This window comes from Panthera leo, chromosome A3 (assembly GCF_018350215.1).
Source record: "Panthera leo isolate Ple1 chromosome A3, P.leo_Ple1_pat1.1, whole genome shotgun sequence".
Classification (NCBI taxonomy): Eukaryota; Metazoa; Chordata; class Mammalia; order Carnivora; family Felidae; genus Panthera; species Panthera leo.
Window position 1 is genome coordinate 43381371 of NC_056681.1, and position 24002 is coordinate 43405372.

The window sequence follows — 24002 nt, forward strand, 5'->3', positions numbered from 1 at the left end:
CGCGCGCCTTTCCTAAAGGCTTCACTGCAGGTCTCTGAGAATATGGTTTCACAGAGGTTGGAAAATGCTCAGAGGTGGCATCCCAACACAGAGTGAGGGAACCAGACTCGTTGGTCCGACAGGCATTGACCTTCTGAAAAACAAGAATAAGACGTAGCGGATCAGGCGCGGCTCGGCCACCTCAGGCCGACAGAACAAGTAAGGACCGGCTGCGACACGAGGAAGAAGGCCCCTTGCCAACCCTGGTGCTTTCTTTCCCCGGTTTCCTCGCACCCCAGCTGGGTAACCGGCGACTTCGAACATCTCTTCCCACGAGGGACGGGAACTGGGCAGTGATGGCTGAGGTGAAGGTGAAGGTACAGCCGCCCGACGCGGATCCCGTGGAAATAGAAAACAGGTAAACCAGTGAGTGAGGCTCCTTCCCCGCTCTGGAGCCCCCCTCAGGCGGCTGGTCGTTTGGGCAGGCGGACCCCTTCCACGGGCACCGTCGGCAGATACCTGCGCGCACAGGAAGGGGATTCGTGGGGTTTGGAGCCTCCCTCCCATCCCTGGACCGCAGACTTCTTTAGAAGTTCCGGGCGAGCTTGACAGTTTGCAACTTTACGTATCCGATCTTGCGCCGGTGCTGTTCGGAAAGTTGTGATGATGTGTTTTCTTCCTACATTAAGGTAACCGACTCCCAGAGAGGACTTGGCGTTTTTCCCGTAGTACTTGTAGATACGTACTGTACTCTGATCCGGGATCGCTCTTGTCGCTAAGGGAACTCCCACGACAGAATGTTTGGGCGAAATTAGGATGCAGTTTGGATTTTTGAAGCAACACTAAGCCAAATGGTTTCCGTGCAGTATTTAAGGTTTTAGGTTACCTATCACGGCCGGTGGGTTCGAGCCCCGCGTCGGGCTCTGTACTGACAGCTCAGAGCCTGGAGCCTGCTTCAGATTTTGTGTCTCCCTCTCTCTCAGCCCCTCCCCTGCTGACGCTCTTTCTCTCTCTCTCAAATATAAGGTAAAACCAAAAAAAAAAAAAAAAAAAAAAAAAAACTTTTAAAAAGTCGGGGGTGGGGGGCGCCTGGGTGGCTCAGTCGGTTGAACCTCCGACTTCAGCTCAGGTCATGACCTCACCTCTCATGGGTTCCACCACGTGGGGGTGCGAGCTGACAGCTCAGAGCCTGGAGCCTGCTTCAAATTCTGTGTCTCCCTCTCTCTCTGCCCCTCCCCTGCTCACGCTCTCTCTCAAATATAAAACAAACAAAAAATTTTTTTGAGAGTTTAGGTCACCTAAAGCCTCTCCTAATTTTATATTTTTAGGTTACCACATAGTTTTAAAGACCTTGACTTTCTCAAACTTGTGAAAACATGTACGATGATCCTATGACAAGGTGGATAGTTTGGTTGATTTTTGTTTGGTATAGATAATTCCCAAAGCAGACCCAGTTGTGGTTAATTGGCATAACAAATTTTGTCTTCCCACCAGACGTGTCTGATTTGCCTCCTTGCAGACTATGACTGCCAAATGCACTGCATATTAACTTTGTCATAGTTGTTCTGAGAAAATTGAAGCCCCAGCTTTAATATATTTTGTGTTTGTTTTCATTTAACTTTTCTAATTTAAAGTTCATATTAGTGAGGAAAAGAAACACTCCCTTAAATAGTAGTAATTATGTAAACATGTACTTTATCTTGCTCAATTTGTAACATGCTTTGATTCACAACCATCATAGAAACCTAGGTCATCTGCCAAATGTGAAAAAAGGCACAATTTCAAACCATTCTGCTTGTATTTTTCCCTCATTGCCTCTTGAAATGGGTCAGAACATGAATAAAATCATTATTGCCTTTGTTCCTAGGATTATAGAATTATGTCACCAGTTCCCTCATGGAATCACAGACCAAGTAATTCAGAATGAAATGCCTCATATAGAAGCCCAGCAGCGGGCAGTGGCCATCAATAGACTGCTGTCCATGGTAAGGCAAATTCAACTAGTTGATGTAATTATTTATGTGCTATGGACTCATTACTTCCTGTTACGTAGACGTGAAACCATTCTCAAGTGTGTTAGGTTAAGACTCCAAACCAGGAAACAGCTCAGACTGCCTGAACTGAGGAAAGAAGAAATAATTACACATCATTTTCCAAGAAGAATGAAATAAATGTATTCTGTTTTAACTGTTGTATTTGTTAACCTAATTGTCATCGTGAGACACAGGGCACATAGGCCTAGTCTGCTCTCACCTTCTGTTTGCTTCCTGCTGTTGGTGTTGGGCCATTGCCTATGAAATATGCCCCATCTGGTTTTTCTGCAGGTTATCAGAGTCGGTTCCTTAGGGTTTCATTCTCCACAATCTCACTCCTCACTCTGAGCATTTCAGGAGGCAGGAATGAGTCTAGTCACACTGCAGTGGGGTTTTTCATTGAAGCCCTTCTACCTGCTCTTATCTCTTCTCTTCTCCTGGGGCCCTAATATCATTCTCCTACACTGTCCCAAAACACCCCACCTTGTGGCACCCCACCCTCTAAATCTGCCTATTTCTCCTTTCATTTCTCCATCATCAAAACTCCCATATCTTGAAAGCATTTCAGTTTGGTTGTAGTAGAAATTGAATAAAAGATTTCTCCACTAAGGACTCATGGAAGTTTGAGGACAGGTGAACGTTCTGTTAAACTACTCCCTTCGACCTTCTAGCTCAATGGCTGGAAAACTTTCTGTAACGTGCCAGATAGTATGTGTTGTAGGCTTTGCAGGCCATAAGGTTTCTGTCATAACTACTCAACTCTGCAGGAAAGTAGCCATGAACCATTCATAAGCACATGAGCATGGCTGCATTCCGGTAAAACCTTATTTATAAAAATAAGCAGTGGGCCGGAGTGCTCGCCCTGTTTTAGTACTGTTGGTGATTTCTAATCAGTTCACCATGGTGAAGGACTCAGCTCCAGGAGGGATAGTGGAAGGGATGCTGGACGTTGTGGCAACGGAAACTGTTTTTGTCCTCTGACTACCCTTTGAGCCCTTTGCTTTCTGTCTGAAAATCCTCCTCAGTACCTCCCTCTCTTTCGCCATCTCTGCAGCCCCATCTACTGCCAGGCCTGTGGTCTACAGGTTGTAAGCAGTGGTGGAGCTATGATGACTTTTAATTATTAGTAAATCACAAAGGGTTGCTGCTTTTAGCTCATAAACAGCTCTCAGATTTGTTCCCTCCTTTCCATTCCTGCTACCTCTGCATGTGTTCAGGCTCTTGGCTTTTTCCTGGACTATCACAGTATATTCTAACTGGCTCTCCTGGTTCCATCTGCCTCAGTGCAGCCAGCCTGATTTTTTTTTTTTTTTTTTTTTTTAAGTAGGCTTCACACCCAGCACAGAGCCCAACGCGGGGCTTGAACTCACGACCCTGAGATCAAGACCCTGAGAACAAGAGTCGGATGCCTAACTGACTGAGCCACTCAGGCGCCCCTTGATCATAATACAGATCTGACCAAGTCATTTGTGACCCAGAATCCTCTCAACACTACAGATTCAAGTCCACACTCCTGGGTTTACCACACCGAGCCCCTACCTTCCTCACCCACTCTGCCCCAAAAGTTAGGGTTCAGGGGAACAGATTGTCTTTGGTTCTCTGCCACATCATGCCTCAGGTCCTTTGTCTTCACTGGTTAGAAGGCCCTTCTTCCCTTTCTTCACAGACTAACTCCACATTCTCCTTCAAGATTCAGCTCTGCTATTGTCTCCCAGAAAGCTTCCCTGAAATCCCCCCAGGTTGGGCCAAAGCTGCTTCTCTGAGTGCCCATTCCACCCTTAACTTACCTCTGTGTTGATGCCGACAAGATGGTATTGACGTTAGCTGTGTGATTCTCTTTTAGAATTCATGTTTGTCCCCCACCAAACATGGATCACAGTATGGGTTTTCAGGAAGTGTTCATGGGCTGAATTAAACGACCTCCAAATGGAACTTTGTGGTTCGATTTTCCTACTTAGTGGAGCTCGGGGAGGGAGGTTATTGCTGTTCATCCGTATATAAGCCTGTTTCTAAGTCATGTGTCATCCCAGTCTCAACGCACGGCAGTGGGGCCTCTCCCAGCCATGGATTCCCCAAACTGCCAGAAATCCCATAATATGGCCACCTGAGTGCTCCAGAGTTCACACCCAAGGAATTTCAAAAGCACACCAGACATGCTTTACTTTACTTTTGATTTGTTATATAAAACCAAAACTATTGCATCTTTTATTCATTGGTTGACCTAATTTTCATGTAATACAACAGAAATCACACAAATTAGTAAATGTCACTATTTTGTCAGGTTTAATTAATCATCATGTTATAGATTTATGCATGTTAGCCTTTATTTGAACTTCTTGTTTATATAAATTATTTATCTTTACATTTCATATACTGATTGAATTTATTTAAATTTGACTATGGATTTTTATTTATTATTCTAAAGCTGCTTCTTCAAAATTATTTATGCATTGGTCACATAACCAAGCCAGGACACCAGCATATAATTTGGATAATGGTAACATAAAGCGCTAAGTTTTTGAAAATATATTACATGTGATATGTAGACAAAGACCAAAGTCTTGAGTGAGGAACTAACAAATAACTGCAAGGCAGGATGTTTTGGTTTGTGTAAACTTTTAAAGAATACATTAACATTTGTGATTGATTTAAAATAGCTCCAAAATAATTCATTATTATTTTCTGTTTAAAAAAACTTTAGGGTCAGTTGGATCTCTTAAGGAGCAATACAGGCCTTCTGTATAGAATAAAGGATTCTCAGAATGCTGGGTAAGCACCCAATTTTTTATTTTTAGAAACTTTAATTATTACGAACATAATCTATGGTTTTGGGGAAAAAAGTCAATAGAGAATTGCATAATGTAATCTGTCCTGCATACCATTCCGGCCTCTTGTCATGAGTTCCATTTTTCAGAGATGACTGCTCTTAATAATTTGGTATATGTCCTTTCTTCTAGGTATATATATAAATATATAGAGATGATTATATATTTATATACTATATATATAATCTTTTTTTCTTTTTTTTTCTTTTTTTTTAACAAAAATGGGATCATGCTATCCATACTGTTTTGCAACTTGTTTTTTTCACTTACTATATCTTGGACATCTTTTCATTCTGGTACATACAGCCCTGTCTCATTCTTTTTAAGGTAAGCCCTTCTTTTGGTAAATAAGTCAATGTGATGACCTTGTTCACTAATTCAAGTAGTTATGTAGATTCTTAGATTATCCTGTATCTCTTTGCCTTTTTAATTCTACTTTATTCCCCTGCAGTAAAATGAAAGGATCAGATAACCAAGAAAAACTGGTATATCAAATCATAGAGGATGCAGGAAATAAAGGTAAGCATGTGAAGGAAGAAGCAGGAAGAAACTTCCTGGTCTTTGTCTTTAGGTCCAGAAATAGGGAATGAGATCTGTGTATTAGGATTTGAGTCACTGATACTAGTTTCAACAATGTATCAACCATGATATAATTTGAAATCATATCATTCTTATATTTATTAGAAGTTAAATTAATATTTTAAAAATAGATTCATGAAAAAAGCATTCTCTATCTTAAAAACTTCTTCCTATCTCATTATGCCTCTGTGCTGGGAAGAAAATAGGGTAACATGTTTTATACAAAATTCCACATACAAGCCTTTTTTAAAAGAGTAACCAGGGCGGCAGGGTAGCTGAGTTGGTTAAGTGTCCAACTTAGGCTCAGGTCATGATCTCACGGTTTGTGGGTTCGAGCCCCGTGTCAGGCTCTGGGCTGACAGTGCAGAACCTGCCTGGGATTCTCTGTCTCCCCCTCTCTCCCCCTCCTTCTCTCTCTTTCTCTCTCAAAACTAAATAAATAAGCATTTAAAACAGAGAGAAACCATAGCCTCCTGCACAGGGCTTTTGGTGGCTGTGAGAACCCCAGTCTTCCATTTTTCATCTCTTAAATACAGTTTTCGTGTAGACATAATGGGTATACATGCACACAGATGCTTACATAAAGTATTTTTTGCTCTACGCTGACAGTGGCAACTGACCTTGGCCCAAACTTAAGTTACAATCTAAATACAATCTAAAGTAGGGGCACCTGGGTGGCTCAGTTAAGCATCTGACTCTTGATTTTGGCTCAGGTCATGATCCCTAGGTCATGGGATCAAGCCGCAAGTTGGGCTCTGTGCAGACGGCGCAGAGCCTGCTTGGCATCCTCTCTCTTCCTCCCTCTCGCCCCCTCCTGACTTGAGCTCTCTCTCAAAAAATAATAAATTAAAAAAAATACAAATCTAAAGTAAAAATAATAGGAAACAGAAGTTGGGATGCAAAAGGGGATGGAAGAGACAATGTAAGTCAATTCAGTACCATTCTTTTCTTCCATTAAAAAATATCTTTTTCAGTGTTTTTAGAAAGGTGCCATGCTAGGATTCCAAGAAATTTCTGGTTAGAAGATAGAGCACATAACTTAACATTTTATATGTTATGTTACCTGAGATTCTTACCTCTAAGTCACTGTTTTCTCTATAGCTGTGCTCTAGGGATATATACATATATATACATACTTTGTTATAGTTTTGGCATGAGATACAGCAGTAGGACTGTAAACACACATCCTATGGTGTTGAATTCATTTTACTTTATTTTCTTATAGGAATATGGAGCAGAGATATCCGATACAAAAGTAACTTGCCATTAACAGAAATTAACAAAATTCTAAAGAATTTGGAAAGTAAAAAGCTTATCAAAGCTGTTAAGTCTGTGGCAGTGAGTAGTTTTCTCTTTTCTTCCCCCAAGTGGTCATTGTATATGTTCTGGTCCAAGTACATTTTAAGATTTTTATTGTTCTGTAAGCTGTGTCATGATTTAAAACTACTGGTCAAAACGATTTCTAAAAATTAAGCTCAAGTTGGATTGGCTTGGAGATGTTGCCTAGATTTATCGCTGCTTAATTAACTCTTTGTGTCTCACCCGCCATTAAAGCTAAAACCACTTTACTCTTCAGTAAAGAATTTTTGGAATCATGAGCATTTTTCCTGGATTTCCAGTGTGTAAGATAATTTACTCCATCCTGGCATATTAGATTACTCATTCAACAAATAGCTATTGTGTGTTTGCTGTGTACCAGGTACTCTTGTAGTGCTTGGGATACGTGAGTAAACAAGTCAGAGAAAGATCTCTGCCCTGTCTGTTCCAGTACATGGTATTTCTCCTTCTCCTCATCCCACCCCAGCCCTATTACCTCCTCCAGGGGCTTTCACTCCAGAGCTGGCTGCATCAGGGACACCAGCTGCTGACTGCACTGACTTAGGTATCAGAAGAGCCAAGATTCCCCCTAAAGTTTGCTTGAACACGGATTTTGGCAAATAAGAATTCAATGTTCATCAGAGATTTTATTTATCAAATAGTATTTTTGCCTTACCAATCCCTAGTTTATACCATTATCTCCCTTCTGCATTTTTAATGGATAATTTCAAATTTTCACAAAAGTAGAGCCAATAATACAAGTCTCCAAAGTGAAGTACCTTCACTTTGCCAATATTTCTTCTCCACCTTTATTTTTAATAACAGCCTTATTACTGAGATAAAATTGACATGCCAGAATATTCATCTGTTTAAAATGTACAGTTTGGTAGTTTTTAGTATATTCCCAAAGTTGTGCAACCATCACACTGCTGTAATTTTAGGACATTTTCATCACCCGTGAAATGTGACCCCACTGGCAGTCAGTCCTCTGCATCCCTGCCTGTAGGCCTTGATAACCACTAATGTAGTTTCTGTCTCTACAGATCTGCCTATTCTGGAAATTTTGTATAAATGGAATCATACAGTATGTGGTCTTTTGCATCAGGCTTCTTTCATTTACACAATGTTTTCAAGGTTTCAAACTGAAGTAGTATTGGATTGTAACCCAAAGTCTAAAATAAATCTTCATAAGTCCATACTGATATAAATGTTGAAATAAATAAATGACCCATCTTCCCATGAGTGGAAAGAGGCAGAATAGACAAACCTCCTGTGCAGAAGAGTTCCAGGTAATTTAGGTAGTAGAACGTAACCCTCCCTCCTTCAGTTTGGGCTCTGCGTACTGATTTCCTTCCAAACATGGCAAGGCTAGGGAAGAAAGTTTACAGTGGAGAAAACTGAGAAACACTACCTCAAGCCACATGATCAAGGTTAACATCAACACCGAAAAGTCTTAGTGATGGTGATCAGTCATCACTTGGTGACGATTGAGTACCCTTGATGGGATGTGGTCAGAAGGGCACTTCCTCTGTGGTCTTTTTCCTGGTCTAGTCCTGAGAAAAACATCAGACAAATCCCAGTCAAAAGGCATCTTACAGAATACCCAACCAGTAATTCTCAGAACTGGCAAGTTCTCAAAAGCAAGGAAAGTCTGAGAAGCTGTCACAACCAGAAGTTGCCAAGGAAACATACCAAGTAAATGTAATGTGGTATCCTGAATAGGTTCTTGACCCAGAAAAGGGACATTAGGGGAAAACTAAGGAAATCTCAGTAAAGTATAGACTTAGGTAATAATGATGTATCAATATTGGTTCATTAACTGTAATAAATGTACCCTACTAATATGTAAGATGCTAATAAGGGGAAACTGAGCACAAGGTAAATGTACCATCTTTACAATAATTGTGTAAATCTAAAACTGCTCTAAAATACAAAGTTTTGGGTTTTTTTTAATCTTAGTTTCAGAAGACTTATTTATCTTATAACCACATCTGCTTGTGCATGTTTTTTCCTAGGCCTCAAAAAAGAAAGTATATATGCTCTATAACCTGCAGCCAGACCGGTCTGTGACTGGTGGAGCCTGGTACAGTGACCAGGATTTTGAATCAGAATTTGTAGAGGTGCTTAACCAACAGTGTTTTAAATTTCTACAAACCAAGGTGAGGCATAACTGAGGACACATCACTGCAAATCTTTTTTAAAAAGTTTATATCGTATTTTATAGGACTTGAAAAGGGTGAAGTTGATAATTTTTACTAAACAGTATATTCCATTGTTGATTTTCAGACTATATAAATTGTATTCAGAAAACACTATATTGAGATTTGTGTTTCTACCCTTATAGGCAGAAACAGCACGAGAAAGCAAACAGAATCCAATGATACAAAGAAATAGTTCATTTGCCTCATCACATGAAGTATGGAAGTACATCTGTGAATTGGGGATCAGTAAGGTGAGAGCTTGGGTTTTGAATTTTCATCTTATTTTATTATTTTTTTTTTTTTTAATTTTTTTTTTGACGTTTTATTTATTTTTGAGACAGAGAGAGACAGAGCATGAACAGGGGAGGGGCAGAGAAAGAGGGAGACACAGAATCGGAAGCAGGCTCCAGGCTCTGAGCCATCAGCCCAGAGCCCGACGCGGGGCTCGAACTCACGGACCGCGAGATCGTGACCTGAGCTGAAGTCGGACGCTTAACCGACTGAGCCACCCAGGCGCCCCTCATCTTATTTTTTATTAAATTTTTTTTAATGTTTATTTTTGAGAGAAAGACACAGATCATGAGTGGGAGAGGGGCAGAGAGACAAAATCTGAAGCAGGCTCCCGGCTCTGAGCTGTCAGCACAGAGCCCTACGCAGGGCTCAAACCCACAAGCCATGAGATCATGACCTGGTACGAAGTCAGAAGTTCAACAGGCAGCCACCCAGGCGCCCCTTCATTTTAATTTTTTAAAGTTACTCTTCATCACAGGGGTATAGTTTACAGTGTATTCTGCACATATTTGACCCAGACCCTTTTTTGAGGTGATACCTGTGAGCATTGTGCAGAATCCACTTTTGGAAAGCACTGTCCTAAGCCATTTAGACAAAGGTGACTGTCCTGCCATCAGGCACTGTGTGATCTGTATATACTTAAGCTTGGCATATAGAGCAGCAGTGTAGAGGCCTGGCAGTGCACTGCACTCCCAAAATTCAAAAGTCTCTTCTGACAAGGTCTTGACTTTCTCAGGGACATTTCAACATAGATGACAAACCTCAATAACATCAGTTGTCACTTACTGGTATTATCCAACTTGTAAGAGGCGAGTAGCGTCATCAGCATATTCTTTTGAAGACCTATATAAAGACAGTGCTGGATGCTTTTCAGAATCAGAAGAAATTGAATCGGCCATTTGGACAAGCTGTTTTCATTTCCTAGACCCCAGATTTCTCATTTATTTAAAATTTTTTTTTTAATGCTTATTTATTTTTCAGAGAGAGAGACAGAGTGTGAGTGGGGGAGGAGCAGAGAGAGAGAGGGAGACACAGAAGCTGAAGCAGGCTCCAGGCTCTGAGCTGTAAGCACAGAGCTTGATGCGGGGCTTGAACTCATGAACTGTGAGATCATGACCTGAACCGAAGTCAGACACTTAACCGACTGAGCCACCCAGATACCCCACACAGATTTCTCATTTATATAAAAAACTAGGAATTTGGACAATTTGATATCTAAAATAACTTTCTGCTTGAACATTTTATAAATCCACATCAAGTTCTTGCTAAGGAAATGTTACTTTATAAGACTTCCAGATTTTACCTAAGGGTAGAAACATAGAAAGAAAGTATCAAATTCAGATGAGGTTAGAGTTCTGTCCTTAACATTTCAGTGCTTTGTGCTAGCTTGGGCTGTTGTTCAGCTCTGTGCTTTAAATCACCCATTGGCGCAATGCTTCCCCATTCATGGCGGAGTTGCGACCCTTACTGTTTAAACACCCTCAGATAGGATGTCTTCTTGTGCTTTCTGTGTCCTTTCTAATGTGTCCCCTTTTCAGGTAGAATTGTCCATGGAGGACATTGAAACTATCTTAAATACACTCATTTATGACGGGAAAGTAGAGATGACTATCATCGCTGCAAAAGAAGGCACAGTTGGAAGTGTGGATGGACACATGAAACTGTATAGAGCAGTCAATCCTATCATCCCGCCCACAGGTTTGGTCCGGGCCCCCTGCGGACTCTGCCCGGTGAGTTAAAGTGGCTTCATTTCACACCTGACTGCCACCAAGTGCAAATGCCACATAACTTACCAGCAAGCACACCCCAGTTTTCTGATTCTCAGAGTTGACCAACAGCTGTTCAAACCTCCACGTAAACTTTGATGACAGGCCTTTGATGAACAAGTCATGGCTTGACATTCCTTTTTAGAATAACCAGGTTAGGGAAATTTGTGTTTTTCTGGGTTTGGCCCTAAAATGGACAATTTTTAACGAGGGCTAATCATTTAACCTAAGTAGGGAGGGAAATAGGATTTGCTGAGAATCCTGTGTCACAGGCCAGGTATGTTCTTGAAGATTTATGTGGTCTCATTTAATCTCCTCCTGTCCCTTGGAGCTAATGGTGTTATTTCTGCATAAGCTTGAAGCTAAGGAAGATACAAGATATACAGCTTAGAAGAATCAGGATTCAAACCCAGAGATGTGCTTTCCCCTGCAGCATGCCCCAGCACTCTCCATCCATCCGTTCCCATTTACTGCTTGCCAGCTGCGTGCTGCAGGCCCTGTCCCGGCCCTCACAGCTGCTGTTTTATTTCTTTATACTGGCCCTTGTCTATATGCCTAAGCTGTCTGTATGCTCGTGTAAACTCCTAGGGAAAAAAGCGAGCATATTGGGAATTCTGTTTAGCACCCTTCACAAAAAAGAATGTAGTTAAACACGAAACATTTGCCTAGTCAAACACACATACAGATCTGCTTTCCTGTATCCCTGTTACCTGCAAATAGCCTTTGGGCCAGTGGGCAGAACATGTCATCTTAGTGCTACAGTGAGAGGTCTCTCATTAACTAACTTTATAATCACACAGCAGGTCCTATTACAGCTCTAGTCTCTTTCAGTTTCAAAGTGTCACTTTTAATACCGCTTTAGAGAATGGTTGGGTCTTGGATATGTTGTTAACAGAAAGTATAGTTGTAGTTGACACTTAAGACTTTACCTATAATATAATAATTTTAAAACTCTCATTTGATTGTAAACTTTTTTCTTTTTAAAGGTTTTTGACGACTGCCATGAAGGTGGTGAGATTTCACCATCTAACTGTATTTATATGACAGAGTGGCTCGAATTTTAAGAGAGCTAGGAACTTTACTGACATTTTGCAAATGAAGTTACTTTGAGAGCAAATAATTTAATTCGTGATGGAACATCAAATACCCTTGAAAGCAAACTTCACAATAATGGATAGACTAGCTGCTATGAAAAAATATTTTTTTATCTATGAAGACTAAATTTATAATGGTAGAGTAAGCAACGGAATATGAAGCAGGTAAGGCTAATACTGAAATCCATTCTTCGATAAATACTTAGAACTTCTGGAAGACCACCTTCTGAAGCCTTCAAGACTTGTGATGGTTCATGGAAAAAGAAGCCAATAAATCCATATTTGCCAAATACTATGATAATGGCTAGAGCTTAAAAATGCCCTTTTCCAAGTTAGTTATTAAGATCTTCATTGGAAATTTTTTACATCTACTTCACTATTGCCATTTGTTTTCTCTTTCCTCAGTGGTTTCATTAAGTAATTAAAAGTGATGGGGCAGGAACAGCACTTAGGGAAGAGTGGGGAAGAGAGTGGAACATCTCTTTTCCGCACACTATTAATTCCTTATGTCAGAAATATTATTTCAGAGGATTATGCCTTTGTACTTACCTCAAATGCAAATGATGACTATTATCAAGGATTTTCAGCGCATAGTTACATTATTCTCATCTTCAAGAGAATGTTTTCACTGATCCTTTGTTAAAGTCTTCCAAGTTTCATTCTGTGGTTCAACTGTATTATTTGCTAGAACTGTCCCATAATCCATTACCCTCCATTTGTACTTCATTGTGAGCAGAGTACCATTCTTCTTTTCTTGTCCTATTTTAGATTTGTTTCCTTATTCTCTTCTAAAATCATGGTGTAATTAGTCTAGGCTAAGCAGAAAGCCATTATAATTGTTCTCATTTCTAATAGTACTTCCAGTCCTAATCATTAGCCATAGAGAAAACATTAGGTTATTCAGTGTACTGTTGCACAAAAGTTAGCTTTTTAGGATCTCAGCTATTGTATTTTCACTTTGTACCTCCACTCAGTGATTTCTGTGTCCAAGCCAAAAGTATGGGACCAAGGGAAAGGAATTGAAGGTCAGCTACTACTGACACCGGAGTTCAACTACCAGTTTGGAGATTCTCCAAGTGGGCAGCCATCAGAAGGGTAACTTTGAGATAAATGGGATCAATAAAATGAAATCAGCTCAGTAACCAACTAAGAACCAGATGGAGTTTGTGGCCAGCTCTATAAAATAGCATTCGATGACACCAGCACTTTGAAACAAGGATCATTTCAAGTATTAAATATATAGAAGATACAGAAGAATCTAGGAGCCTGAAACTACACAAGCCTTTCTCTTCCACCCCCAAGGAAAGCTAGAATAGTAAGAACATTATTTGTCCTTCTTGGAACCTGGCCTGTCACAGAGGCGCTAGTCTTATTTAATGAGAAAACTGAAGTTGGGGGGAGAGGTAGATGTAGGGAGGAGGAAGCAGTTCATGTATTAACTACAGATTTTGTATTATGTCTTGATAGCCAAAGATTGATTTTTAAAGCTTACAATCAAAGGCTACAACAAAAGTTCATTGACTCACCAGAATAAAGAGACCCTTTAAATGGTTTTCCCATAGCAGGTCTTTCATTCTGAATATTAACTGAAGGAGAAAAGAGACAATAGTTTAAAAATATAGCACCTCTGAGGGTGCCTGGGTGGCGTCAGTTGAGCATCCAACTTTGGCTCAGGTCATGATCTCGCAGTTCTTGAGCTCGAGCCCCACTTCGGGCTCTGTGCTGACAGCTAAGAGCCTGGAACCTACTTTGGATTCTGTGTCCCACTTTCTCTGCCCCTTCCCCACTCATGCTCGGTCTCTGTCTCTCAAAGATAAATAAACGTTAAAAAAAACAAACAACAGCAGCTCCGATATATAGTTAAATCGATATTTACCCACCAGAAGTAAACTTTGACCAAAACAAGTTATGGGGCTCTAGACTCATGACACCAAAAAAAATTAAAAAAAAAAAAAAAAAATCAAATTGTGGTGAAGTCCTAATCCTTACAGTTGATTTCCATTTAGTATAAGGTATTTTGGTCACCTGAGAAGAGATACACCCTGAAGTCTGTCAGGGCCCTTCTGTTCTGCTTACTAATGATCATAGGGAGTCAGACAATTCTGAGAGACCATGATTCAATGGTTTAAATGGATAGTTTATGTGGCATTCTTCTATAAAATTCCTCTGAACTTCGTTTGATGAGGAGTAAATTTTATGAGCCATGATTTTTATGGTGATCAGCTGAGTAAAAACTAGTCAAACAAGTAATTTCAAGTTGAGTGACTTTTACTTTCAACTATTACTCATTATTAGATTGTGGGTAAGGGAAGAAAATACATGCCCTAGATTACTGCTGCTGGACATTTTATAGTGACAGTATTCCACATCTGTTCAGTAAAAGTACCCACCTGTCACTTCGTGACTGTTAAGACTTGAATGAAGAAATGAATTCAATTTATGGCTACCTGTGGTTACTGGCTACCATATTATATAGCACAATCCTTACAGTCACATAGGTCTATGTTAATTATAGGAATGAAAGATATCAAAATTATTTCTCACTTGTATGTATTTTTCTGTGGAGAAAGAGGACAAAATATTATTAACTGTCATTTGTAGTGTAAGTTTGTAATTTTTTGAAAAAGGACTTCAGAAAACAATGCCAAGAGTAAGTAGAACGATTACTAATTCCAAACAATTCAAATAGAATCAAACTTTGGTTATAGACTTGGTCAAATCAAACATCTTTAAGAAAATTACTACTCAATTGGTTTATCTAATTTGCTTCTCACTAACATGTCAAATGAGTTGTTTTAAACATAGTCATTTTAATTATAAAATACATGTTCACTATAACAAACTCAATCCCCAGGTGTACAAAACAAAAAGGAGACTTCCTTCACACTGTACCTAAAATGCCCATTCCCCAAAGATAACTGTTATTAACGTTTAGAGTCTTTCCATATTTTCTTTGAACACATTTAGAAGCCAAGACTTTTCAGATTAAAATGGTGGCTTTGAATCTCCTGTAGACATAAATAGTGAGGAAATTCATATTTTTGCAGCAAACATAAGGTTGTGTAACATGTACAAAGTCACTGGAAATTGTTTTGAGTCAATACTTAGGGATTGTAACAGCCAAAAAATATTGGAAAGAAAAAACAATTTTTTTGAAGGAGTATGATCAGAAGAAAAGTGGAATGATGCTTGAAAGTGAGCTAAAGGAACATAGAATTTAAAAGGTAGAACTCTTTACAGAACAAAATTTGAAGTATGGAAAGATTATTTAGAATTTTGTAACAAAATCTAAATTGTTCCCATGATTTCATCCTTCGACATTAAATTCATTTCTCAGGCTTAGAGAGAATCATTTAAAGCACCTGGCTAAGTTAATTCCTAATGGCAGAGGTCACAAATGGGCGGCTTGGACTTTGTGTGTCTTGCAGTGTTTGTACATTTTTTATTTACGCTGTCGTTGTCGACTTACGTAATCCATATGTACATATATTGGGCATAATTCATATACATATAAACTGTGTATATAAACATATAGTCCCTAGATATGAAAACCACTGCATGAAGTTTTTCCCTCAAAAAATCAGAAAATTGGCAACACCCTGCTACCTTCCCAGATGGCAACAATTTAGAAAGGGCACGAGTTCTCCATGCTGCCCAAATTCCCACCACGCTGGTCTAGCACACATCTGGTTGGCTATGCTGACATATTTTTACAGGCTGGGCTTCTGTTCCCTGCCCGACCTGGCAGACCTAACTCTTAGATCCATATGTATCCCTCTCCCTCAACATGTTTGAAGGACTGGGGCAGGGGTCAAAGATGGAAGGCCCCAGTCTGGGTTTAATGTCTTGGGCCAGCTCAGAACAGCTAGTGTTTTGAGCTCTAAGCCAACACTCTGGACCTTTAGTCATTTTCCTCACCCCACCCCACCCTGCCAACTAGAAAAAGGTTCATTTCAAAGAGGAGTACAACTCCTACAACATACACAAACTAGTTTTAATGTGAACTGGGAATCAGGAAAGCTGGATTCCACTTCTATCTTACTCACTTTGGACAGATAAAGGTGGTTAAACTGTCCTTATGTCCCTGATCAAATGAGAAAAATACTGCTTTAGTTCATGGCAGTTTGTGAGATAGAAATCCAATGGAAAATGGAAACGCTGTTTGTAACTTAGTTTGAATATTGAACTTCTGGGTTATTTTTCCGGAACTTTGTTCTGTTTTATGTGTCTACTAATCATCTCATAATAGATAATTTTTATCTATTAATAACCTGATCATTGCTCTACCCCTATATTGGAATGTAAAACAGCAGAAGTAATCCTACCTATGCTGGTACTTTCAGCATAGACTTTACCACGCTAATCAGTTCATGAAACTCCATATTCTGAAAGTGGCCACGGTCAGTGAATCTGTACAATTTGGCTTCCAACCTATCAGCCACTTCTTGTTGTTCCTTCCAGGGAAGGAAAGGATCATCAGTGGAGCCAAACTGCACAATGTAAGGGCAGTTGGCTTTGATCTTCTCCCACTGCCAGGGACGGTTGAAGTATCCTATGGGGAAAAAATATACATAGAGCCTATTACCGCCCATGGATAATTCCCATTCTAGCCATGGTAAAATATCTAGTGAAGACCATAGCAGACACACAGAATCCGAGCCTGTGAGTTACAAGTCCATTAGTTTTCAAATCTATAGGGCTTAATAACATAGCTACTTGTGAAGGGGCGTATGTGGCTCAGATAAAATCAGGCCTCTAGGGTTCAATGCATTAGAAAATGGTCTATCACCTCTCAAAGGGTCTAATTTGTAAAAAAGAAGGGCAGCAAATGTTTCTCATCTGTTACGAGAGGGTTTTTTTAGCCTATTCAAAAGCCAGTACTGTTTAACCTGAACAGGTAGCCCTGTGATTAGAGGAAGGGCTTTTCTGAATCGGTTTCAAACTTACCACTGGCACGCTCGTTTTCATCCCCCAAGTCAGAGGTATATGCAGACACTAACACAATAGCATATACTTGGTGTGTTTCTGCATACCTGGAGAAAGAGAAATGATGTCAACTAATACTTAATGTTAAATCTGATTGCCGAAAAGTAAAAAACAAAAACAAAAACAAAAAACCACATGAAAACTCATTTGATCTAGCTTACAGAAAACAGGTGCTGTTGAGGTTAATTTAAAAAAAGTAAGGAAACTACAGAACTCCAAGCCCAGTGGTTAATAAATTACCCTTGGCTACTTGATGAGTTTCTACTTATTTTTCAAGGTAGTCCAAACCTCTTTGGTAATCCTTTCAAAAAAAAACAAAAAGTGGGGGCAACTGGGTGGCTCAGTCGGTTAAGTGTCCAACTTCGGCTCAGGTCATGATCTCGCGGTTCATGAGTTTGAGCCCCACATCAAGCTTGCTGCTATCAGCCTGTCACAGCAGAGCCTGCTTCAGATCCTGTCCCCCTCTTTCTGCCCCTCCCCTGATTGCACTCTCCCAAAAAAATCATTTTTTTTTTTTTTTAAGTGTAATCATTCTCTTTGATGTGCCTATTAACCTACCTTCAGTATGCATCAGCATTGCTTGCTTGGTTAACATGTAGATTCAGTCCCGGAGCATCTGATTCAAAGTTGGTATGAGGCCCAGGGATCTGCATTTTAAGGCATGACACCTCCCCCCCAACCCGGATGACTAATACAAGTGATCTGTGAACCATATTTTAAGAAATACTATACCATAGTGGAAATATACCTCTTTTGCTGCACATTCCACATTGTATTGTATTACTCTTTGCGTTGTATTATATGTCTTCCCCAACAAACCTTCAGCTCCTTAAGGGCAGGTGTGAGCCTTCTTGATTTCTATGACCCTGGTGCCTAGTAGAGTGCCCACAAGCAGACACTTGGCAAAGATTAGGCTAGGGAAAGATGTGGAATAGTAATAGCTTCAAGGGGCCTTTGTGCCAGGAAAAATTTAGGGTTGGTATTTTGTTTTGCAGTCTAAACTTTTTGCCCAACAATTTGTTTTGAAAAATTTCAAACCTACAGGACAGTTAGAACAACAAGCACTTGATTCATTAATTTTACCACACTTCACACCTAAATACATCAACTGTGTCCCCTAAGAACAAGGTATTCTCTTACATATCCACAGTGCCATTATTACACCCAGTACATTTAACACCGAGACAGTAATACACAGATCCTGATAATGGCGCTTGAACTCACAAACTATGAGATCACGACCTGAGCCGAAATCAAGATCCAGACACTTAAACAACTGAGCCACCAAGCACCCCAAAACTGCTTTTCAATCCTAGATCCAGTCAAAGATCACACATTGCATTTGTTTTTCATGACTCTTTAGTCCCTTTTAAATTTTTTGTTTTAAATGACATTGACATATTCTAAGAGTTTAATAAGCCAATTAATTGTCTTGTATATCACCCCTAAATTGAATTTTTCTGTTTCCTCGTGATTAGACAGAGGTTGAACATTTTTGGCAAGAATACTACATAGGCAATGTGTCCTTCCCACTCCATCACATCAGAGACACACAATGCCAGTGTCCCTTTATTGGTGAGATTAAGTTTGATTACTTAAGGTGATATCAGATATCCATTGTAAAGACATAATTGTCCACTTTGTGATTAGTAAGTAATCCGCAGGGTGGTCCTCTGTGGCTCTACCAATATCCTTTTCCCCTACCATCTTATACCACATACTGGCATGTATTTTCTCTTGCCTACCTTAACTTTAGATGTTAATTTTTAGGTTGCAGACAATCCTGCAGCGAGTTTATTATTTTTTATTTTATTTTTAAGAGAGAGACAGAACGTAAGCAGGGGAAGGGCAGAGAAAGAGGGAGACACAGAATCTGAAGCAGACTTTAGGGTCTGAGCTGTCAGCACAGAACCTGACAAGCAGGGCCTGAACCCACAAACCGTGAGATTATGACCTGAGCCAAAGTCCGACGCTTAACCGACTGAGCCACCCAGGTGCTCCAGGGATCTTTTTCTTTTTTTTTAAGTTTATTTATTTTGAGAGAGAGAGAAAGAGCATGAGTAGGGGTGGGGCAGAGAAAGAGGATACCAAGCAGGCACTGCCCTGCCAGCACAAAGCCCAATGTGGGGTTCGAACCCATGAACCATGAGATCATGACCTGAGCCAAAATAAAGAGTCAGACATCCAACCGACTGAGCCACCCAAGGCACCCCAGTTACAGGGATCTTTAAAAGAAGGCACATCTGGGGCGCCTGGATGGCTCAGTCAGTTGAACATCCAACTTCGGCCCAGGTCATGATCCCATGCTTCATTGGTTTTTGAACCCCGCGTCGGGCTCTGTGCTGACAGCCTGGAGCCTGGAGCCTTCTTTTGGATTCTGTGTCTTCCTCTCTCTCTGCCCCTCCCCTGCTTGCACTGTCTCTCTGTCTCCCCAAAATAAATAAATATTTAAAAAATTTTTTAAAAGGAAGGCACATCTTTATTAGCCAATAGCCTGAGAAAAATTCAGTTGGCCTTGAGTTGGTACAGATTTCAGCATAAAGGGATTTCTTCATTTTCCAGACAACCTTTGGCAGCTTATGAACACTAAGCTCCACACTGGAAAGCATTATCTCATAGCTTCAAATGGCAGAAAGGCTATGGAATTTGGCAGGGTTCCCTGACATGCAATTTATATGCCAGCCTGAGTGACTGCTTGGGACAAGAGGTTACACAAAAACTATATTCCTTCCTCATCCAGCCTAGCAAATGTGCAAGAAACCCAACCCTAATATGCTTATTCAGCCAGCTAAGTCCTATCCTCTAGGCCTCATAAGCCTAAAGGGAGAGACATGATGTTATAACCAACAGCATCAGGAAGTGTCATGAATCCTAAGGATGGGGGGGGGGGGGGTGTACAGGGTGGTGTAATAGCCTCTGCCCTCCAACAAATATTTATTTAGCACCCACCATATGGCAGACACTCTTCTAGGCACTAAGGTCCCAGTGTCAGAGTGAACAAAGCCCCATCCTCATGTTGCTTACATTTTTATTGGCCAGAGACAGGCAAGAAATAAACAAGACATCAGATGTTGAAAAGTGTAATAGATTAAAAGAGGGATACCAAGATATAAAGGGGATAGGAGCCATTGTTTCATTTGGAGTGATTAGACTAGGCCTCAGTGAAAAGAGACATTAAGTAGAGACTTAAAGAAAAGAAAGCCATGCAAGTACCTAGAAACAGTATACCAGGTAGAACAGGGGCCAGCACAGGCCTAAGGTAGGTACAGAGTTGGCAAGTTCAAGGAACTGCAGTGAGGTCTGTAAGCCAGCTGGAGCCCACACAGGGTGACTATTGAACAAGGATCGCACCTCATGGCTGCAATGGCCCCAGAACTGTGGCCTATGATGATGGTCTTCTCATCACAGTGCAGCTCCGTCTCCATGAAGGGCAGCCAGATGCTCTCTCGAGCTGTAACTAAGGTTCAGGGTAAAGAAAGAGTGTCATTTGATAGGGACAGTCTTAGTCTAATACCACCCCACCTTTCTGACAGAGGACTACTTAGCATTTCTCAACTTAAGAACTTCAGGACCATATGGGAGACGGGGCTGTTTCTTTTTCTTTTTTTTTTTTTTTTTTTAACATTTATTTTTGAGACAGAGAGAGACAGAGCATGAACGGGGGAGGGGCAGAGAGAGAGGGAGACACAGAATCGGAAGCAGGCTCCAGGCTCTGAGCCATCAGCCCAGAGCCTGATGCGGGGCTCGAACTCATGGACCGCGAGATCGTGACCTGAGCTGAAGTCGGACGCTTAACCGACTGAGCCACCCAGGCGCCCCGGGGCTGTTTCAATAGAGCCAAAGATTTATATGTTGCTGTTTGAGAAATTCAAGTCCATAGCTTTGCTATATATATATATATATATATATATATATATATATATATATATATATAGCTTTTATTTTTTTTTTTAATTTTACCATGTTCTTATAAGAAAATACTGAGGAAATAATAAAAATATAATTCTGTAGCTTTAATGTAAACTTAAGAGATAACTCTAGGGGCACCTGGGTGGCTCAGTCGGTTAAGCATCCGACTTCAGCTCAGGTCATGATCTCATGGTTCATGAGTTTGAGCCCCGCATTGGGATCTGTGCTGACAGCTCAGAGCCTGGAGGCTTCTTTGGATTCTGTGTCTCCCTCTCTCTCTCTGCCCCTCCTCTGCTCATACTCTGCCTCTCTTTCTCTCAAAAATAAATTTAAAAATTTTTAAAAAAAGAAATAACTCTAGACAACATTCTCAAATTCACATGTATAAATATGCTTTCTTTCCTAAGAGGAAATTCCTGACACAAGTCATGGGCATAGTCAGAACAAAAGTGGCAGTGTTACATTTTGATATATTTGGATCTCATATAGGTGCTGTGAAGTTTTATCATATCTCTGTCTCACATGAAACACTCATACATTTTGCCTGAAAATATCTGTTGAATCTGTTGACTTATAGAAGGGAAAACTGAGTTGCTTAAAAAGTGGAAAATTAAATTTTACCAAGCCTGGGTGCTCTTCTCGATCCTTACTAGAATTTTCTATGATGCTTTTTGGTTTACACCCTTTTCCCCAAACTACTTGCCTTCATTCATTCTTAGGTATATATTCCCTTTGGCTTCTCTACTATGATATTCCTGTTCTATACCAGGAAAATGGCAAGATCAAAACCCAACACGATGAGGCTATTTAAAAACATGTTTAAAACTTACTTGGGTCAGGCATGTTTTTAGCCAAACACTGGAAACCAGGTATCTATGACATGAGGGGAAAAAAAAGCTATAATAAAGAGCTTAATTACAACTAATACTTTGCTAATAAGAAATGAGACACCTGATATGATCTCTATCAATTCAATAAGTCTTTGCTTACATTATGAAATGAAGCAGGTTAAGTGCCATTGGATTCCATGTGAACAGACAATCCCTCCTGATAAACTGCCTTCTGTCTGTAGTTCTTACCTAGCCAGCTCTGTACATATTTGCATTTGTACATCTCTGTTTATCACTGTAGGCATGTATCTACAGAGGCATCATGAATGAATGCATTCTAGACAAACTGGAGTCAAAAAGACTGTGCACCAGGAAGTAGGTAAAACATGGTACAAAATGTGGTACAGAAAGTTGGAGATCCCACCCTTTTGGACAGCTTCAGTCCTGCTCTTTTTGATCTGTAGCTCTGGCCTTGGTTTTCAACCACAACCTGAAATTTTCTTCTAGACACATACTCTAGAGCTCTAAAGGATGGCAACCCAGGAAGCAGTCCTATTGACTGGTTATGGAAGAGGTTAAAAAAAAAATCAAGATACACAAGACAATTACAGTGGGACACAACGCCATTTGTGTAAAGCTCACAAAGAAACCAAATTAAATAAGATATTGTTCAAAGTATACCCACATAGCTGCAAAAGTATGTTCATTTTTAAAAGAGGAGCAAATGAAAAAAATTTCAGGGAAATGGGATTGGGGGGGGTATACATGTGGCTTCCAAGGTATTGTTAATGTTGCAGTTTAGTTTGGTTATGGAGTCTCAGGTATTCATTACATTATACTTCACAATTTCCAGGTATGTTACATTCATCTTTTTCCTATATTAAATATTACATACTGATTTTTTTTTTTTTAATCTGAGGCAGGAATCAGAGAAGACAGAGATACACTTATCTCGTAAGCCCCAAATCTGAACCAGCAACAGATGCAGAGAGACAGGGGGGTGCTCTAAGAGGTGGTGCCTTGTACTCTAACCACTGAATCTTCAGAGAAGTCTTCCGGGCAGTTTTATCCACCAAAATTCTGACCACTAGTTCTAGAGTTTGAGACAGGGCAGCGGGGAGAGCAGTGAAAACACAGGGCTTCGCTGAAGGGGTGGGGGGGCTGGGGACGAGGTGAACACACGTTCAAACTTCAGTCCACTGTCCCCTCCGTCCCCTCAAGGCTCCCAGCGCGGTCAGGCTTGTCTCTTACCTGCTCCAGCCCCTTCTTCACCCAGCCGTACCAGCCGTGGGTGGCCACATCCCCACCTCCATTCCCAGGAACAATAACTGCCTTGTTCGGGGAAGCCATGAGCGCAGAGGGGCCGATGTCGACCAGCAGCAGGGCTTGCAGGGCCGGGAGCCCGAGACTGCATCCGCTGGGAGCCTGCACTGTGGCATTCTGGGAATTGTAGTTCTGGGGGCGCCGGTGGGCCGGCTCTTGGACTCTGGCCGCCCTTACTGAAGAAGGTGGCCAAAGCAAACTTCCGAGTTTCTAGCAAATCTAAATCGCCTTTCACTTGCCTCTTGCTAGCGTTCTGGTCCCCTCCTCGCCTTATTTAGGACAGGCTGTCACACGCCCAGAATATACTCTCCCTTTACTAGAATTATGATATATTTCTATTGGAAAGTGTGGTTTTAGTTCCAAATATACAGAAATAACCTTTTTATGAGTTGAGGACTCGTGGAATTCTTATTACTTTTCCTTCTGATTTTGAAACATTTGTTGCTAGTACAGTTGTCACTGTCAGTCCTGGTTGTTATTTTTCATTGCTTTCAATGTTGTCCTTTTAAAAGCTATCACCATTGGTGATGGCACATGGATACCATTCACAATTGATGTGAGGAACAAAGGCAGAAGAAAAAATTAATATTTCTTTACAACTTACAGCCCAATGACAAGTCCTTGAGACAGGCAAAGTGATATTCCTCTGGAAGCTCAGCTCCCTTGATGATGACAATTTGCTAAGAGCAAAAGGCAATCTTAGCTTAATGTTATTTGGACCTCCAGGATCCTGTAAGTCTACTTTAAACATAAAAAAATTCCTTTGGAAACTTCCTTTATCTCTTCCCCTCCCCAGATATATGTTGACAATCGTACTGCAAGCTTACAGCCCCTTGATATACATCTGAAGGGTCTCATGATTGAGTTTT

The 24002-nt window shown here is 40.6% G+C and overlaps 2 protein-coding genes across 6 annotated transcripts; one reads left to right on the top strand and one right to left on the bottom strand.

Moving 5' to 3' along the window:
* Window positions 1–13740, top strand: POLR3F (RNA polymerase III subunit F). Of its 3 annotated transcripts, XR_006200578.1 has the most exons (11): window positions 1–397; window positions 1847–1964; window positions 4714–4781; window positions 5144–5164; window positions 5289–5356; window positions 6642–6754; window positions 8749–8892; window positions 9078–9185; window positions 10764–10955; window positions 11978–12250; window positions 13060–13740. XR_006200578.1 is itself a non-coding variant. In XM_042931714.1 (10 exons), exons 1-10 carry the CDS (start codon window positions 336–338, stop codon window positions 12053–12055), a joined length of 972 nt encoding a protein of 323 aa, XP_042787648.1. In that variant the 5' UTR covers window positions 1–335; the 3' UTR covers window positions 12056–12380. The 3 variants fall into 3 exon arrangements, 2 of the variants coding, with proteins under 2 accessions (XP_042787648.1, XP_042787649.1); XM_042931714.1 differs by lacking the exon at window positions 13060–13740 and having other exon boundaries at window positions 11978–12380; XM_042931715.1 differs by lacking the exons at window positions 5144–5164; window positions 13060–13740 and having other exon boundaries at window positions 2–397; window positions 11978–12380.
* RBBP9 (RB binding protein 9, serine hydrolase) lies at window positions 7615–23213 on the bottom strand. 3 transcript variants are annotated; one of them, XM_042931718.1, is made up of 6 exons: window positions 23062–23213; window positions 21811–21853; window positions 20423–20528; window positions 17033–17118; window positions 16411–16637; window positions 7615–8101 (listed from the first exon to the last, which is right to left on the bottom strand). In XM_042931718.1, the coding sequence occupies exons 1-5, from the start codon at window positions 23158–23160 to the stop codon at window positions 16411–16413; spliced, it is 561 nt and encodes a 186-aa protein (XP_042787652.1). In that variant the 5' UTR covers window positions 23161–23213; the 3' UTR covers window positions 7615–8101. The 3 variants fall into 3 exon arrangements, with proteins under 3 accessions (XP_042787652.1, XP_042787651.1, XP_042787650.1); XM_042931717.1 differs by lacking the exon at window positions 7615–8101 and adding an exon at window positions 8237–8286; XM_042931716.1 differs by lacking the exon at window positions 7615–8101 and having other exon boundaries at window positions 14824–16637.
* Window positions 23214–24002: the final 789 nt, after the last annotated feature.

Bases quoted from the DNA above. Each gene is read 5' to 3' on its own strand.
- POLR3F (XM_042931714.1), top strand. From the start codon at position 336: ATGGCTGAGGTGAAGGTGAAGGTACAGCCGCCCGACGCGGATCCCGTG. The intron at 5,165-5,288 runs GTAAGCCCTTCT...ATTCCCCTGCAG, and splicing joins CCTGTCTCATTCTTTTTAAG to TAAAATGAAAGGATCAGATA. The intron at 8,893-9,077 runs GTGAGGCATAAC...CTACCCTTATAG, and splicing joins TTAAATTTCTACAAACCAAG to GCAGAAACAGCACGAGAAAG.
- RBBP9 (XM_042931718.1), bottom strand. From the start codon at position 23,160: ATGGCTTCCCCGAACAAGGCAGTTATTGTTCCTGGGAATGGAGGTGGG. The intron at 21,854-23,061 runs GTAAGAGACAAG...CTCATGTCATAG, and splicing joins TGAAGAAGGGGCTGGAGCAG to ATACCTGGTTTCCAGTGTTT. The intron at 17,119-20,422 runs GTGCGATCCTTG...CTCTTTCTCCAG, and splicing joins GGGGCCATTGCAGCCATGAG to GTATGCAGAAACACACCAAG.